The sequence below is a fragment of the Prorops nasuta genome, unplaced genomic scaffold (assembly GCF_024137725.1).
Source record: "Prorops nasuta isolate Cenicafe-Biocafe unplaced genomic scaffold, Cenicafe_Pnas_1.2 PNAS00006, whole genome shotgun sequence".
Classification (NCBI taxonomy): domain Eukaryota; kingdom Metazoa; phylum Arthropoda; class Insecta; order Hymenoptera; family Bethylidae; genus Prorops; species Prorops nasuta.
The window spans coordinates 6,865,907-6,884,192 of NW_027116803.1; the positions used below are offsets into that span (position 1 = coordinate 6,865,907).

An 18,286-nucleotide genomic window follows, 5' to 3' on the forward strand; every position below is an offset into this window, starting at 1 on the left:
AAAATTCTCTTGTTGTGAAGTAGATAATCGTTTCGTTCTATTATTTATATTTTATCGCTAGTATAAAACATTATAAAAAATATCATTTTAATATCGAAAAAGTGTAAATTTAAATATATATTGCCTTTTGATTATATTGCAGATATATTTTAAACAGATTTCGAAAGATCAATAGCATTATATCCAATACATTCAATCACTTAAACAATCAATTGCTATTCAAGACGACACACTGGAACAAAATTTTCATAACAATACAAAAATCACATCCTCGATGTCATTCCGAAGTATTTGTCATGGAAAATATGAAGTAAGTTTTTTAGCATTACAAAGAGCTTGAGTATTCGATCAAAATAAAGATGAGACAAACTTGGATGTATTGTAGTTCATTTCAGGCAGCTTCATCTTGAATTGTGCAGAATCTCACGTGGAATCAATGCAATTTTTAACATACCAATTCTTTTACAAACATTCGCCTATTTTTGTCACATTTTGTTGAACTTATTCACATTGTATTATGACTTTGGCCTATCCCCTTATAACAACGAACGAAATCTACATGGCATTGTAGTAGAAATCGTCTGGATCACCTTTTATTCCTTCAAATTATTTATTTTTAATATAACTTGCTCAAGAGTGACGTCAGAGGCAAGCTCACCCTCAAAATTATAAACAATTTATATCTCGTATTACATTGATTTATAACATTGTGTAAATTTTCAGGCTAAGAGGACTGGTGTCATTATCAGAGAAATTAATTGCAGATACTTTGACGAGAGCCTGAACAAAGAAGTAAAAAAGTCATTCGATATTATTTTCTGTATTGTTTTAAAAAATTGACAGTAATGAGATTGTATTTAACAGATTCGTCAATTTTCCCTACAAATCATTCTAAATCCATTGAACCTAAGCGCTGCTGGATTATTCAGTTATGGGACGCGATTTCTCACCATGGTGCATTCATAAAAATTATACTTATCGAATAAATATACGTTAATAATAATACTTTATATATAACAAATAACAAAACAGTTTTTAGGTACAGTGACTACGTATCTTGTGATTTTAATACAAATGACCAATTCACCTACAGCATTGAGGGAGGCTTCGTTTAGTATGAGAAATTTTCAAGTTCCATTTGTAGACGAGGACCTGTCTGAATGGGATTGATAGTTAGTAATAAAAAAGGCAAACCCTTTGTGTTTTTCTTCTTTAATCCTTACTAAGACTTCTTTCTAATACAGTGCCTCTTATTGTATCAAGGATTTGCTACAGTCTCTGTATTATCCATAGTTAATTTTACTTCATTTGCTTATATGTGTTTATTCAGTTCAACTGTGTTGGATAGATAGCAGTACTGTGCAATACGAGAGACAAGTACGAGTTACCTTGAGAGAAAGTGAGTGAATTGGAGAGTGAGAAGGAACATAGATATTAGATAAAAAAAAAATTTTAATACAAATTTAATGTATTCGCTGTTACCTTACTGAACAATTCTCTGTTCATAAGAAATATCTTTGCCACGATAAATTTGGAAGGGTTAGCGCTTCTCATCATCATTATTAAGAGCAGCCTTTTAGATTTCTCTGGAAGTTCATACCATCTATTTTTAGAACTGAAATAGAGAAAATTAAACACGATAAAAAAAACCTTGTATTTCTCTTAGGAATCAACTTACGCTGCTATGTAAATATAGCTACTGTGATCGATCAATAATTGGCCAGGAAAACTGTTCAAAAAAATCCTCATGGATTGAGTAAAATATAGCAATCCGTATTTCATTCGTTGATCCGAATTGTCAATGCTCAAGACGAACTGAGTTTGTACATGGAAGCGAAAATCATTGATACAAATATTAATTTTAAAAATCAGTAACACGCATAGTGTTAGAAATCTTCCTAGAACGTTCCAACGTGTGAATTTGAGTCCAGGAACGCTTCAAGAACACTTTTGACACTATGTTTGCTATATATGAAATAATAGTTCAAATCCAACCTTAACAGCTGATACACTAGCGATCAGAACTCCAATTACAAGATCGGTGATGAAAGCTACGTTAAACGTTGAGTTTAAACGTTCTGCAAATCTCATAAGGCAAAGAGTGAAACGAGAGTGAAAAAAGACAGAGAATTGCAATGAGAGGGAAATTAGTGATGAGAAGCGAAGAGACAGTGTTAAATTGGTATTAAAATTGAAAATTTCTAAAAAATTCAAAAAATAGCAAACTTACTTGATACTTTTCAGATGTAACTCCACACATTCAGATAAGTAGAGATAAATCTTTTCTTCTTGCTTTATAGCTATATCACTTCTAACCATGACACGTCTTTTAGCCTTGAAATTCTGAAATTTTAGTTTTTCCAATCTTTGACTGAAAATCAATTTTGAATTTGTTTATAAAATACACGTTCTTGATTAAATTTTAAATTCTTTTTTTTATGATAATTAAATAAATTCGTAGGAAGAAATAGTTCAACCTGTCTCACCTTAACACAGCAAACATTCCACAAGAATGAAACATAAGTGTCATGTACAAAGTGTCCACTGTGAAAACAAAATGTCCAGCACACAGTATTCCATACCACTCAATTGTGAGAATTAGAAAGAAATGCTCTTCATTTTGACCATAATACTCTCCTGGAAATATTAATATACGACGCCTGGATTCGTTCAAAGGAGCTATCAGATCCAATACTGGTGCGATGCAAGATAAGAGATAATTGAATACCACCAGGAATTGAATACTGCCTGAAAATTTAATTTCCTTCATTTTTTTTCCATAAGTTATTGTATTTGTATATACTTTACATCGAGAACTCCACATTACAAAGAGGGGGTGGCTCACCAGCGTACAAAATCGTTATAAATTTCCCCTTGAACGCGTATTTCTTGATAATCGATAATTCGGATTCCACATGGCCAAAATATTTCCAATCATATTGCAATTCATCCAGTAGTATTTTTACCTAACGCGATGGTCAAAACTTTGAGTTCGCTTATAAAGAAAATATATACAATATAAAAATTGTATTTTTATCGAAACGCGTAAATTGGAAATTTACTGAAAAGTGTACCATAGATATTTATATTCTAAAAAAGTTTTTATAAACAAAAATCGTTTTTGAAAAAAGTAAAATGTAGAAAAATATATAAATAATAAAATCAATCTTAAAAAATGTATTTTTGTTTTAAATCAAGAATTAGTTTGATTTTTTTTGCTATATGATCTTTGCAGGTTTTGTAAAATCAACCACTTAATTGTTACTTCTTTGATGTTGCAAAACAGGACTATTGCCTTGGCAGAACCCATCAACGACCCGCCCAATAAAGGCAGAAGTGTCATGATGGCATCGAGATCGTTCCAATTCTTAAAAAATTCAATCACCTACTGATACAAAAATTTAATTCAGATTTTATTTGAACAATTCCATATAAGCTAGTCTACTGTTGTTTTTAATTTCAGATTGCAATGATATACTGGACCTCTGGAACAAGCACAAATATAAAAGTTCCATTTAAAAAGATGATACGTAAAATGATACTGTAGCAGTTGGACCTATAAGGCCAGGCTCCACATATAGTGAGGAATGTTTTTTGTAATTTGTAATAGGAACTGTTGAAAAGATCCATTGTTACAGACTGACGACTGAAATTTTTCTGGCAAAGAGTTAAAATGTATCTTGATTATTGATTACTTTGGGAGGGTGTGTTCTCCCACTAACATTATAATATATTAACGCACGAAGCAGCCTACAGCCGGTGTTTCCCCTATTTTTTATAAAGAACCTTTCCAAAGGAATATTTTATCAAAGAACTCAGCACTTTTTTCGAGCTCTGATTTTAAAACGATAATTATAAGGCACGCTGTTATCAAACATTGGTTCTTGTATGTCCGAAGAGACATTGAAAATGTTTCTCAGAAAGAAAAAGCGTCAGTCGAATTAGAAACGAATGGTGAACAAAGAAATAAAATTTCTAGAAATCGTTTTTTATTTAAACTCATATAGCGTGTATGGGTTTGTAATACCGAAGAAAGTTTTTCACAGGTGGGGAGAAACAGAAAAGGACAAACAAATCTTTCAAACAGTCATTTCTTGTCTGCCTTCCCATTCACATCTCTCTGCATTTTAGTAAATCTCTACTTAATTTCTTTCTTCCAAACATGATTTTTTATTGTTTTACCATTATCCTGGTGTACAATAAGTTGAAGCAAGACGAGCAGTTTTTTTCATTCTGATTTATATCCATGGTTAAATGAATAGTGATGAACTGGAATTCTTCTCTAACCAGGTAATTATTTCTATAATTTTTTTGTTTCATCTACTGGTTTTGATAAGAAATCCAGACTCTTTATCTTTATTGGTTATTTTTGGTATGTTTAATTCACACACACAAATCTTGTGGCAATTACTCAAAGAATTCTATGAAAGTATTTATCTCTATATGTAAATACCAGAAATATCAATTTTCGCATGACTTCTTTCAACACAAATAGAAAGAGGTTTCAGAAATATCGTATACAACATTTTGATATTTTTAGCAGTTACAAAAATAACGCCTTATTGCGCAATACTCTGAATATTTTACATGACAAACCCTGTAATGTGTTTTTAATGAAAGGAGTGCAAAATATATGTTTCGTGTATTATGGTATTAGTAAAAGTAATATGGTAAAATATTTGTTTATGTAAATGATAAAATACTATTAAAATTGATGATTGTAATTATATTAATAATCATTACAAAGTTTTTGAATAATCTAACATATATTATAGAGGACTGTAATTATAATTTATAAAAATAATGTTGATAAATAACAAATAATAAAAAAACAGTTTATAAAAGCTAGACAGATTATATATTATTAACATTTTCAACCGTAAGATAAACAATAGTTCCTTGAATGCAACGATTACCAGGAAGATTTTTTATGGAATTCATGAGAATTTTCATTATAATAATGAGAAATATCGACCAGGTCGTAAGTTGATTTTTTAATTGGCACTCCCAGGCAGCTACTACGCCAACACGCTACTATAGTATATCCTTTAATTAATTCAGACCACTTACAGCATTAGTGGCTAATATCATTTTTACTTGTCAAACTACCGTCACGGAGCTGGAATGTAGGTTCTACGATAAGTGCAAATTAACGTTAATCGATATAAATTGTATATAGGAGGATGAAAATAATGTTGGATCAATGCAAAATGTATGAATTTATTAAAATATCTGGAAAAATGTCAATCAGTCGATGAAAAGATATGAAATAATTTTAGAGCATAGAAAAAAGGCTGAATTATTAATATTAACAAAATCGCAGGCAAACGAATAAAGATAGCTCGGTTTAGTTGGAAAATTCAGAAATCTGAGGAGAACCATGAAGAATTATTCGCACAACTTTAAAAAGGCGATTTTACCTTTTATATTGATCAATTGGTTCTTTGGTCTCAGTATTTTTGAATATCCTTTAGGGAAGCCTAGACAATTCTTGTCCTCCCTTTACATTGTAGTGTCAAGAATCATTTACCTCGTGACCTTCTATTATTTGGCAGATGATCTTATAAGACAACCTTGGTATCAATTCTTAAAATTAAGTTTTTTCAGTACCTTAGCTTTTAATGTTGCAGTTTATATTTTCACTTCGATTCTTTCCTTGATTAATGCAGAGGTACGTGCTATTTTTTTCTAATCTATTATTTTTTATACCTATTTCATTATTTTAATACCTGTTATGTTAAAACATGAGGAGATTTTATTGCAATTTTGCTAACAAAAGATCACGTAATCTATATATGTAAGAAAAAGTGTATATCAATAAATCCACATAGAAAAACTCGTGTCACGAACGTTATTAAAACGTTCTCAAACGTAATGTGGCAGTTTGGAATGTTTAAATAACGTTTTTGGCATTATGTGTACTATGCAAAAATCTGTTAACGTTTCGAAGGATAATATTCATGGCCCAGTGAAGCAAGTTAGACTAGCTTTGATTAGGACTAATTATAATCAGATATATAGAGTGTTTAAAATACTTGTTTATATTTTCATTTTATTCAGTCTTTTATGAGATATTTTGATTCGAAAGAATACGCAGATGAGCGACTGTTCAGTGATCACGCACACGATTTCAACTCGACTTACTCATACACGTACAATTTCAAATGAAAATTTCTTATAAACGACTCTTGATAAAATAATAAAACAAAAAAGGAATTTCAAAACGTTTTGAACAACCGATAAAAAAATATAGCTTTCTATTTAATAAAATAAGGGATGACCTTTGTGCAAATATTATACATATATCTTCAAATATCGTATATATTTTCTTTCTTTCTATTAGAACAATAAAATTTCGATTTGTAGATCAATCACGGGAATGTTTTCTCGAGAGGGGGAGGAGGTGTAAATTATAAGTCAAGAAATTTTCATTCAAAAGACTTGAAATTTGTGCTGAATGCTCTCGACAATATATTTTCTATTTTTTCACGTAGGAATTTTTTAAAATATTGATTTCTCTCGAAGTAAAGACAAATTAAAATTAAAAAAAGTACAAAATATTTTTAAAAATGTCTATGTAAAAATTAAGGAATGTAATCGAGAATACCAACTCAAATTTCAAAAAATACAGATGAAAACTTTTTGAGTATGTACATGGTCTCCTCGCAAAAAGCATTCCCATGATTGACCTCTACAAGTTGATAATTTATTGTTCAAAAGGGATGCACAAAATTTTACACGATCCTTGAAAAAAAAACAAAACTTACAAATCCATTTTTCATTCAATCTATTCATTTGAAGCGAAAAAATAGCAAATTTAGGATTCATTTTTTAGTCCCAGGGTTAGGGTCTTTTCTTAAATCGACTGGCATCAAAAATATTCATTTTTTATTTTACCTAAAAGAACATAAATGCAGTTCTGACGAGATGCGAAGCTCTGGACAAATCATTGGCAATATTTGGTATCGAGAAGAATTACAAGAAACTCTTTCGCAGAACTATTATGTGCATCTTCTTCTGGTTGCTATTTATAATTATAACGTTTGCAAATGACTATATATGGATAACCACGATTCCTGCTGGTTCGGGGGTCTATTACTCTCCAATAATCTCAGCTATCGTGCTGGAACACGCATTTCACTGCGGTGTAATCGCCGATCTCACATTTGCCTTCAGCCTCTGGTAATTTTACAAATTTCAGAAAAATAAAACACTAAATATTTATGCATATCAATGCAATTTACCACTTCTTCAAGTTACGGAAAAAGCAGACTCAGTTCAGTGAACAAAGTTTTGAGAAATCGATTCGGCATTGTAAAAATGACGGAAATTGAGTCAAAAGAAAATATTCACAGGAGATTTATTTTACAACAGTATTCGCTTCTAAACAGCATTGAAAAATTCATTTGTGTTGTGAGGTAAATGAAGTGAATTTGGTTTGTAATAAAATTAATGTTTTTGCTGTTTATATATAATATTATTTTTCTCGTTTTTTAACAGGCATTTGCACCGTGAAACTTGCACGATCGTGCATGTGATGAATCAAGTTTATTCCAAATCTATTCTTTTGGAACTAATAGGACACTTCACACATATATTATTTATTCTTTATGCTTTATATTTCACCATTGGCTCCATAAGCCTAGCAAATTTCCCAAACTTAATTAATATAATATACACCACGATATGGCTTATATATTTTGTGTCAAAATTTGTTATTACGAATATACTAGGCCAAGCAGTATCGAACGAGGTAAAGTTGATAAAATAGACAATTATTCTTTTTTTATATAACATTCAAAAGTTTGAATTAAATACCTTTCAGGCAGCACTGACCAAACAAATTTTACAAGAAATCAATCCTTCTTACCTACAAGATGAAGCGAGGAAAGAGGTATAATTAAATAATTTTTAAAATAATTTTATACGTTAAATGAGTGAAAAGTGTAAATAACAATTAAAGGGGCTAAGTAACAATTTATCTAAAGATGAAATTTTACTGTAAAGAAGATCAAGGTACCATAAACCACGTCTGATTAAATCGCTCCAATTCTAGGATGAATAATTTAGAAGATAAAAGTAGGGTGGCAGTTTATATTATAAGCTAGTGTTTTTGTATATATTCTGATTATAGTTGATATCTTAACTTGTATTTTCCGACCCAGCCTCTTTAATTATTATCCTACAAAAATTTTATTATTTATGCTTGAAATTCTAATTAATAGTTGCAACAATTCGCCATGCAGTTGGAGCTCTGTCCTCTGAATGTTTGCGCTGCAGGATTCCTTACGCTCGACAATGCTTTTACCACTCATGTACGTCAATAAATTGAAATTATTTATCTGATTTAATATTTTTAAAAATGACATTATAACGTTTATAGTTTTTCGGTGGAGTCACTACATATTTGGTAATATTTATCCAAATGAGCAGCTCATCCAGTGCTTATGCAACAGTATAATCAAACAATATTGTATAAATAATGAATAATAAATATTAATTATTTTTCCAATGAAATTCCCATATGCAAAAGTTCATTAGACAGATTTCCTGAATACAAGTGAGAAATTGGCGCAATGATTTTAAACAAAACTGGTCAATTAAGAAAAATACTAATTAACTGAAACTCATGGTGATTGCTGATAAACTGAAAGTGGAGATGTTGAATACTGATAAGAAAAAGGGTGGGGGCGTTTAGCCAATGATAAGTAAAACTACTCGTTATAGTTAAAGCCGGTAATGAAAAGGAATATCAGCAAAATGCATCAGTTGACGAAGAATTCCCTGAATGACATCAGTGAGCACTTATCAAGCATTATTACTCGTAGAATTCGTAATGAACGTAGACAATATAAAACAATTAGACCACTGTAAAATAAATGTTCATATTCAACGTTTCTTCGTGCCATTTTTATTCTTTTACTCGTAAAGGAAAGATATTCCAGTTATTTTATTAAACTTTTTCAGTCCTTGAAAAGGTAATAAATGTGAAAAATGAGTAGCAAAGGAACATTGACATCCGATGAAAGAGCAACAAACCTGTTTAAGGACTCTTTCAAGTTTCAAGAATGGATTAATTGGCTGCTCGGAGTTGGAATTTTTGAATTTCCGAGCAACAAACCACGGATACTATTAAGTATTACTTATAAAATACTATTATACAGTTTCATATCATATGGAATTATTACAAGTTTCGAAGTGATGTTGAAAACAGAGTGGCGTGTTTTTGAAGTTGTTGCACTCTTCATGGCAATTGGTGTAAATTATGTCGTCGCATTTTTCACGATGACTTTTTCTACCTTCAAACGTTCTGTAAGTCTGAAAATAATTTACAATAAAATTATTGAAAGAAATTTATATTAACTATCGTTTTAAGAAAGCTTTGATCCTTTGGAGGAGAGTGATTGAAACGGACGCAACTCTGGACAAACTCGGTGCAAAAAGAGATTATAAAAAAGACTCTCATGATGCTAAATATGTATTTATTCTATGGCTAATAATTATATCATCAATGTTTATAATGGATACAGTGAATTTCTTGAGATATTATGGAATATGGCAAGGTTTCTTAGCAGCAACCTGCTATCATCTGCCTGTATTTACCAATTCTGTCGCTGACATCTCTTTTGGAATAGCCCTACTGTAAGTTGATGTTGCAAAATTTCATATATAAGAACCCCTTCGGCACGTTTGGTCTTAAAATCATCTTTCAGTCATCCAACAATCCAAAAGATAACTTTAAGATGACTTTTAGACATGCGTGCTTTATAGGAAAAAATCAAGTTCAGTTCTTATTATTAGCTCAGGAGTACTTTCCTAAAATGGACCACCTACAATGGAAGAAATACTAGCTAATTTTAATCCAAAAAATGTATAAGCTAATCACATCCAAAGTTATTTGGTACCAAGTAAATATTTTATTATAATGCACGCGCGCGAGTAATGTTTATTAAATGCACCATACTTCACTTGGGTTAACGAGATTTATTATTATGTCAAGAAGCTTATTACTATTCAAGAAGATAAATACTCTTAATTCTATATATCAGATATATCAAAAACAATATATTTCTAAATGCCTTAATAATTATTTTTTAGCAACTTTTAAAGATTCAGATGTGACATGTTTGTATGTATTCAATGTAAAAAAGTACACGAAAAAAAATTTTTAAATTTATATATTCACTTTTATTATTAACGTTCAAAATTTCTCTTAAATTTGTTCTTTTGTTTCAAACAAACAATACATTTTGTTGCTAAGTGATATTGCTCTACAGCGTTTTACAATGTATAAATATGAATGGAAATATTAATATGGTCTGTTCTACAATTTCAGTTTACCCGGATATTTCATTTTGTTGTATAAAGTTTCTTCTTTCAGAACTATTGGACGAAGATTCGAGAAACTGAATAATCTAATGCTACAGAGGTTTAAAAAAATAAATACTTTGCAATTATTCACAATTAAAACAAATAGATTCGATTCGAAATCACCAGTGGTTGTAACAATTTCAGAGCCTACGAAAAATTCATTGAAACACTTGGTGCAAACTTCAATGTAAGATCAAACGCTACTACTTAAATATTGTTTTATTCATATAACTATTTAATATTATCTTCATTATGTAGTATTTAATTTCTTTTTTTTCAACAGGCATATACATTTAGAACTTTGCAAAATTACTCGTCGTGTTAACGATGCCTTTTGTATGTTAATTATTCTAGAATTAATTATTAGTTTTAATCAAATCATCGCATCAGCTTACACTGTTTACTTTTACTTACGTGGTAGCCTACATGAAACGAGCAATAACGAAATAGAAGATAATTCAGAAGATCTTATTGTAATGGTAGTATGGGGACTTGTATTTGCTTTCAGAGTGGTTTCTATTAATCACTTATGTGGCTGGATCGCTAAACAGGTAAATTTTTGTCCGTTAATTTATTCGTTAATTGATTAATTTCTTATCAAGTTTCTTTACAACAGGCTCAAAAAACCAACACAATCATTCGAGAAATTGATGACATTTATAATACCGGAGACGTAAAGGAAGATGTACGAAAGTATTCATTTAAAACAAATAATTTAGTGTTAGGATTAATAAATGTATCATATTTGCAGCTTCATCAATTCTCGTTGCAAATGGTACTCAAACCTTTGTATTTAACTGCAACTGGCTTTTTTAACATTGATGATAATTGCACCCGAGGAGTATGCAAATACATTTTTTAATCAAAAAGTTTACGAGTAAAGTATTAAACTAGAATTATTTATTGCAGTTTTTTGGATCAGTGGCAACTTACGTAGTAATATTTATACAGATGAGTAGTACAACCAAAGCATTGAAAGTTCTTGGAGATGAAAAGCCTGACTAAATTTTTTTTTACAAACAGATATATAATTATCATTTTAATTGTAATTTATTAAAACTTATGTAAAAAAAATATGGTTTAACGATTGTATATGCTTTTAAGTTACATTTATTCTAAAATCGTACAAAGTGATCATTTTATATATTGTACAAAATGATAAAACTATAATTACCTCTTTGTAAATAAAGATTGTATTTAATGTGCAACAATTCCATTCTTTCATGTTCATAAAGAAAAGAAGACTTAATTACCTTATTGACATCTAATGTATTTATTTTCTTATAAAATTTAGTACGTTGGTTTATGCATAGGCATTTTAATTTTAGTCAAGATATATAATCAAGAGCTGCAAAATCTGAATTCTTGTCATTATTTTTTCCCCAGTCTTTAAACGTGATACCTATTACAAAGTCATTTCGTTGTTCACTCTACATTTTATTATCCTTTTAATAAAAAAAAAAAAATTTTAATTGTGTAACTATTACATTTATAAAATATGTTTTGAATTAAATAAAAAAGAACTTTTTAAATTATTTGTATTACTCCTTATCTTCAAGTTTTACGTTCTTTTTTGAGTCACCATATACATATCGTTTACTGACTGCAATAACAACATAAATAAGATTTTCGATTTTTTAAATATTAATTTAAAACTAATTAACTTTACATAACTGAGTTATGTTATACAAATAATTAGTATTCTATAGTTTATTGCAAAAGTATTAGTACCAACCTTACATAATCTGATAATATGTAAACTGGGCCTTATTTTAAGGAATGACTAATATTTTTTAATCACCTTCACGTTTTACTAAAGAGTATAGAAACAATCAACGGTAAGCGAGGATTAGAAAAATTATATTGGCGCACTTTTATTTAACAATAGAGCATACGAAATAAAATGATTAAAGAGCTCAGAAATCTAAAAAATTAAAACATATTTTTTAATAGAAATGTTTTCTATTATTTCCAGTAATGCAAAAAGAAAAGAAAATTTATGTCGTTTAGGGACGAAACGGGTTAAATTGATACTTTATTCAAGTTTATATATAATGAAGTCAACGAAACTTATACACAGGTTATGAGACTCCTAAAGATTTTTGCTCTTGGCTACTGCAAGTTCATAAACACAACACAAAAACAGCACACACGATTTCCACTCTGCAGGCCATATTCACTGATGGTATTTCAATTATTTCACGAATTTTTAAGAATATAAACGATTTAATTTTCACCAAACACTACACTTCAATATCATATGTTTTATAAAAGATTATTTAATTACGATAATTAAGAAAATTGCGAATATATAAGGGAAGCACAACGTACACACGCCGCGCACTGACGATATTCACGATTTTCAAGTTACCACATTGTATTTCAAAAGATATATTTTAATTAGAAATTGAGAGAAGTACGAATTCACAGCACAAGCACAGCACAAGCACAGCACGCACACTAGGCATTGACGTCTTGTACGAATTTTTAACTTATTTCTCTATATTTTGGAAGATTTTTCTATTTATAGAATGGAGAAAAGCACGAATTTCGTTGAAATTGCTGATGAAAAGCGACAAAAGTGCACTCGCGCGCGTCAAAAGTGAAAAGGATCCGGTCACCCTCGGTCGTGGTTGGAAAATTCGAAAATCCATCGACGAGGCTATTTCAAGAAGTAAAAATAAAAATAGGGGTACGGTGAGGTCGGAATGGGGAGAGGGTAGAACCTGCTCGCTCAAATCCGAAAAATGAAAAACTTATTAGTTATTTAACATTGAAAAAACAGGCAAAATTTATGGTTTTTATTTTTTTGCAATAAAACTAATTTACGTATTTTAACGTAATTAGTCTTGTTTTGTAGGATTTCGCCATACTTATAACTGCGAATTTTTTATTATTTCCTAGCTATAATGGTTTTTCGAATTATCTTTATATATATATAATTTTATTAATAAACTTCCCTACCTACAAACTAACCGCAAACATTTTTCCCATTATCCCGTCATAAAAAGTAGACTTACAATTTTTTTCAAAAACAATGCTTTTTCCAGCTAATTTTCCTGGACTATAGAACACACTAAACAAATACTGAGAATGTCTACATTTGATAAATTTTACTAGTGTTAAAACATTGTTCTCGTATTATTATCATATAACCATAAAATTTATTTGAGAACGGTATTGTCATCTTTTGTCATTACAAAATGAAATTGAATACGAAAGACCTGTTTAGCAAAATCATGAGTCTTTTTCAAAGGTAAAAAATTCGTGACGAAAAGGCTAAGTCTTACTTCATTGGTATTCGCTTTACAACACAATATTATATTGAAGATAATATAAATATATAACTAAAAAGTGTTACTTTACTTCTTTTAAAGAAAGATAAGATAGTTTAAATGTTAGATGTTGATATCGAAGAAGTATACAAACAACTGAAAACTGAATCAATTAATTACTTCTGACGCAACATTGAAGCTACACAATGAAGGTGTATCTATTAACCGTTCTTTTAATTTGGGCAGGATTCACGATTAATAATGTCTTGTCGGAAGATTGCCAGAATGATATCAAGTGCCAGAAGTACAAACAATGTATGGCCGATGGACCTTATTGGTACGGGGTAAGTAAATGTTCTCAATATAAACCTTAAAGTATATAATTGTTGCATTTAATTATATTCATTTTTGCTTTTTATTAACAGGAACCGCCGCCGCAAGGATTCGATAATCCTATAAAATAACAAGCGCTTAAAGAACGGCAAGATAAATGTAGGAAAGAGGTTTATGGATCATAGAATCCTATTGATTAACACAATCATGTAATTAACACTAAACGTATACCGAGGATTTTTTATACACGTGTGTTTACATTTGAAAAAGGTCATTTGACCCTGTTTGGTACGTTTAGTGTTAAAGTAAATAAACCATTTAATATTGGTGATATATAATTGAAAAATAAACTTAAATTACTTATCCTTTCTATTGGAAAAAATACTTCGACTTTTATTGAAAGATTCTGATGAAATATTCGCGTAGGTTAAAATTCGCTGTTGTGCATTTCCTGTATTCCTTTATTATCCATTGTTAATAATGAGAAATGTATTACACATTTAAAATTACTGAAACCTCTTATATGCTCTATCTCAGTAATATTTACGACGATAACAGCGCTTTGCATGAGATAATTCAACGATTTTACGAGTCTCAAAGATGAGTTTTTGATTACAACTGAGACGCATTTCTCATTAGACACAAGTTATTTTTCGGGGGATCCTGTATACTCTAATTATACATATTCCGTTATAGTTTCTTGTTAATTAAAAGCAAGTATAAAATTAACATTCAATATTATAGATATTTACTATTTATTATAAAGAATTTTTAAACAAGAGATTTATATTTCAAAGCATGAAGAAAATTTGGTCAAGAAGAATAGCAATTTATAAGAGTATCTATAATGGATATTTGGCAAATACTGTATTGCATTATTATATTCTAAGAGAGTTAGTATGTTTAGCTAAAGTAAAAGTACGCCTCTTTTCACAAATTATATTTCTATTCATTTAAAACAACAGCACGCTATTGAAAGACACCGTACTTATATTTTAAATCAAAGACAAATCATATAGACCACCGTAGTAAAATTTATGTTAATTACTCGCGCGCGCGCGCGAAATTTACTATACGAATTAGGAGAATAGTGTAAACAGGAGAATAAAAGCTATTTCGTTATCAGTAGTCTTCATAACATTTTATTACCCCTTGTTAGTATGTGGAGGATAATTATTTCTAATATGTTTTAAAAGTAATTTTTACAGGAATTTTTGTTGTGTCTATACATATAACAAACCAATGTAATTTTAAAAAATGCAATAAATCGAGTCAATTACTTTCCTTTATAATAAATAATAATGAAATATTCGGTTAAATTCGACTATCACACACCCACACACAATGCTAAAAATGATAGGAAGTAACTTTGAAAACGGTTTTTAGCAAGCTCGGACGACAAGAAACATAACAAAAAGTTTGAGTAATAAAATGCATAATAAAGTTGTGGCAAACTTTGAAATAATATGAGACACGAAAAAGTATAGTAGTAAGATAAAAAATAAAATTACTGTGGTGGATGATTAAAACGCATCGATAAAGTAGTTTTAAAATGTAATTCTGAAGAGAGGATAGAAGTTGGTCGATTTTTTTAATAAAAGAGAAGGAAACATTATTGAAAAAGACACACACACATTGAGAAGAGGATTACACGTAATGTGTAATATATACCGCAAAAAACAAGCTTCGCTTGTAAAAAGAGACGGCAAGTACATAAATTGTCCAGTGTACACAATATAGTAAAATAAAATATTCCAATTAAAAAATGTAGTGTAATCTAAATATTTGGCAAGTATTTATTATTACTGTGGTAAAAGTTAAAGTTTCGAAAAATAAAAAGTTACGTAAAAAAACTACTTGCCTAGGGTTCGTTCTATGCAATGGCCTTAAATAGCCATATTTTGGAATTAGGAGAAGCAACGCTTCTATTGTAAAATAGCGACATACGTATAAACATTACAGACCCCCCCCCTTCCGGAAAGTAACTCAGTTGTGTTACTATTTGTTTTTCAAAATTTTAACTTTTACCATAGTAAAAATAAAGACTTGCCTAACATTTAGATTTCACTAATTTTTTAATTGGATTATTTTATTTTACTATATTGATTACTCTGGACAATTTATGTACTCGCCGTCTTTTTCTATAAGCGAATCTTGTTTTTTGGGATATATTATTTTCCAAGTGCAATCCAAGCAATGTATGTGTATCCTTATCAATTATGTTTCCTTCTTATTTATTACAGAAATCGACCAAGTTCTATCCTCCCCAGAATTACATTTTAAAACTACTTTATCGATGCATTTTAATCATCCACGAGAGTAATTTTATTTTGTATCTATTATTATACATTTTCGTGTCTCATAATATTTGAAAGTTTGCCAAAACTTTATTACGCATTTTATTACTCAAAATTTTTTATGTTTCCTATCGTCCGAGCTTGTTAAACACTGTTATCAAAGCTTCTTCCTAATATTTTAAGCATTGTGTATGTGTGATAGTCGAATTAAACAAATATTTCATTACTATTTATTGTAAAGAAAAGTAATTGACTCGATTTATTACATTTTGTAAAATTACTTTGGTTTGTTATATAGACACAACAAAAATTCCTGTAAAAATTACTTTTAAAACATATTAGAAATAATTATCCTCCACATACTAACAAGGGGTAATAAAATGTTATGAAGACTACTGATAACGAAATAGCTTTTATTCTCCTGTTTACATTATTCTCCTAATTCGTATAGTAAATTTCGCGCGCGCGCGCGCGAGTAATTAACATAAATTTTACCATGGTGTTCTATATGATTTGTCTTTGATTTAAAATATAAGTACGGTGTCTTTCAACAGCGTGCTGTTGTTTTAAATCAATAGAAATATAATTTGTGAAAAGAGGCGTACTTTTACTTTAGCTAAACATACTAACTCTCTTAGAATATAATAATGCAATACAGCATTTGCCAAATATCCATTATAGATACTCTTATAAATTGCTATTCTTCCTGACCAAATTTTCTTTACGCTTTGAAATAAATCTCTTATTTAAAAACTCTTTATAATAAATAGTAAATATCTATAATATTGAATATTAATTTTACACTTATGCTTTTAATTAATAAGAAACTATAAAGGAATATGTATAATTAGAGTATACAGGATCCCCCGAAAAATAACTTCTGTCTAATGAGAAATGCGTCTCAGTTGTAATCAAAGACTTCTGAGACTCGTAAAATCATTGAATTATCTCATACACAACGCTGTTATCGTCGTAAATATTACTGAGATAGAGCATATAAGAGGTTTCAGTAATATTAAATGTGTAATACATTTTTCATGATTAAAAATGGATAATAAAGGAATACAGGAAATACACAACAGCGAATTTTAACCTACGCAGATATTTCATCAAATTCTTTCAATAAAAATCGAAGTATTTTTACCAATAGAAAGGATAAGTAATTCAAGTTTATTTTTCAATTATATATCACCAATAACAAGTGGTTTATTTACTTTAATTACATGATTGTGTTAATCAATAGGTTTCTTTGATTCATAAACACTTTTAACACATTTTTTTGCCCATTCTTGAAGCACTTTTTAAAGGTTCAACGAATGATGGCGGCGGGTGCCGTTAATAAAAAGCAAAAATAAATATAACTAAATGCAACAATATATATTTGAAAGTTTATAGTGAACATTTACTTACCCCGTGCCAAAAAGGTCCATCAGCCATACATGTTTTGTATTTCTGGCACGGGTTACTATTAGTCTCGCAAACTTCCGACAAGACATTATTAATCGTGATTCCTGCCCAAATTAAAAGGACGGTTAATACCCCAGTAGCAAGATTGGTCGAGATGACGTCATTATGACCAAAAATCCAGTCATTTTTACGTCATTTGAGCCAATTTTGCTACCGGGGTAGATACTGCACCTTTATTTTGTAACTTCAATGTTGCTTCAGAAGTAATTAATTGATCCAGTTTTCAGCCGCTTTAATACTTCTTGGATATCAACATCTAGCATTTAAATAATCGTATCTTTCTTTAAAAGAAATAAAGTAACATTTTATAGTTATAATTTTATTATTTTCAATATAATCTTTTTGTTGTAAAACAATTGCTAACGAAGTAAGACTTAGCCTTTTCATCACGAATTCTTTACCTTTGAAAAAGACTCATGATTTTGCTAAACAGCTCTTTCGTATTCAATTTCATTTTGTAATGACAAAAGATGACAATACCGTTCTCAAATAAATTTTATGGTTATATATATGATAATAATACAAGAACAATGTTTTAACACT

General features: G+C 29.6%; 3 protein-coding genes across 4 annotated transcripts; 2 read left to right on the forward strand and 1 right to left on the reverse strand.

The window, feature by feature from the left end:
* Positions 1-943: 943 nt before the first annotated feature.
* LOC136774346 (odorant receptor 10-like) lies at positions 944-3,349 on the reverse strand. 2 transcript variants are annotated; one of them, XR_010822789.1, is made up of 9 exons: positions 3,266-3,349; positions 2,846-2,966; positions 2,487-2,748; positions 2,231-2,371; positions 1,996-2,086; positions 1,679-1,815; positions 1,483-1,615; positions 1,224-1,388; positions 944-1,156 (listed from the first exon to the last, which is right to left on the reverse strand). XR_010822789.1 is itself a non-coding variant. In XM_066728578.1 (8 exons), exons 1-8 carry the CDS (start codon positions 3,341-3,343, stop codon positions 1,332-1,334), a joined length of 1,020 nt encoding a protein of 339 aa, XP_066584675.1. In that variant the 5' UTR covers positions 3,344-3,349; the 3' UTR covers positions 1,148-1,331. The 2 variants fall into 2 exon arrangements, 1 of the variants encoding a protein (XP_066584675.1); XM_066728578.1 differs by having other exon boundaries at positions 1,148-1,388.
* A 3,971-nt stretch (positions 3,350-7,320) lies between these two features.
* LOC136774640 (putative gustatory receptor 28b) lies at positions 7,321-8,461 on the forward strand. Its single transcript, XM_066729055.1, has 5 exons — positions 7,321-7,418; positions 7,501-7,753; positions 7,826-7,894; positions 8,226-8,315; positions 8,384-8,461. The coding sequence occupies exons 1-5, from the start codon at positions 7,321-7,323 to the stop codon at positions 8,459-8,461; spliced, it is 588 nt and encodes a 195-aa protein (XP_066585152.1).
* A 261-nt stretch (positions 8,462-8,722) lies between these two features.
* LOC136774310 (putative gustatory receptor 28b) lies at positions 8,723-11,572 on the forward strand. Its single transcript, XM_066728500.1, has 7 exons — positions 8,723-9,312; positions 9,377-9,642; positions 10,382-10,558; positions 10,655-10,922; positions 10,988-11,056; positions 11,123-11,212; positions 11,281-11,572. Exons 1-7 carry the CDS (start codon positions 8,995-8,997, stop codon positions 11,374-11,376), a joined length of 1,284 nt encoding a protein of 427 aa, XP_066584597.1. The 5' UTR covers positions 8,723-8,994; the 3' UTR covers positions 11,377-11,572.
* The last annotated feature ends 6,714 nt before the right edge of the window (positions 11,573-18,286 follow it).

What these genes read in the sequence shown, in the direction of transcription:
- LOC136774346 (XM_066728578.1), bottom strand. Translation starts at nt 3,343, where the DNA reads ATGACACTTCTGCCTTTATTGGGCGGGTCGTTGATGGGTTCTGCCAAG. An exon ending in GGAATGTTTGCTGTGTTAAG is followed by an intron (nt 2,372 to 2,486) that starts GTGAGACAGGTT and finishes ATTGATTTTCAG; the next exon opens with TCAAAGATTGGAAAAACTAA. An exon ending in CTAGTGTATCAGCTGTTAAG is followed by an intron (nt 1,816 to 1,995) that starts GTTGGATTTGAA and finishes GTACAAACTCAG; the next exon opens with TTCGTCTTGAGCATTGACAA.
- LOC136774640 (XM_066729055.1), top strand. Translation starts at nt 7,321, where the DNA reads ATGACGGAAATTGAGTCAAAAGAAAATATTCACAGGAGATTTATTTTA. An exon ending in AAATTCATTTGTGTTGTGAG is followed by an intron (nt 7,419 to 7,500) that starts GTAAATGAAGTG and finishes GTTTTTTAACAG; the next exon opens with GCATTTGCACCGTGAAACTT. An exon ending in AAGATGAAGCGAGGAAAGAG is followed by an intron (nt 7,895 to 8,225) that starts GTATAATTAAAT and finishes TCTAATTAATAG; the next exon opens with TTGCAACAATTCGCCATGCA.
- LOC136774310 (XM_066728500.1), top strand. Translation starts at nt 8,995, where the DNA reads ATGAGTAGCAAAGGAACATTGACATCCGATGAAAGAGCAACAAACCTG. An exon ending in TTTCTACCTTCAAACGTTCT is followed by an intron (nt 9,313 to 9,376) that starts GTAAGTCTGAAA and finishes TATCGTTTTAAG; the next exon opens with AAAGCTTTGATCCTTTGGAG. An exon ending in TCTTTTGGAATAGCCCTACT is followed by an intron (nt 9,643 to 10,381) that starts GTAAGTTGATGT and finishes TTCTTCTTTCAG; the next exon opens with AACTATTGGACGAAGATTCG.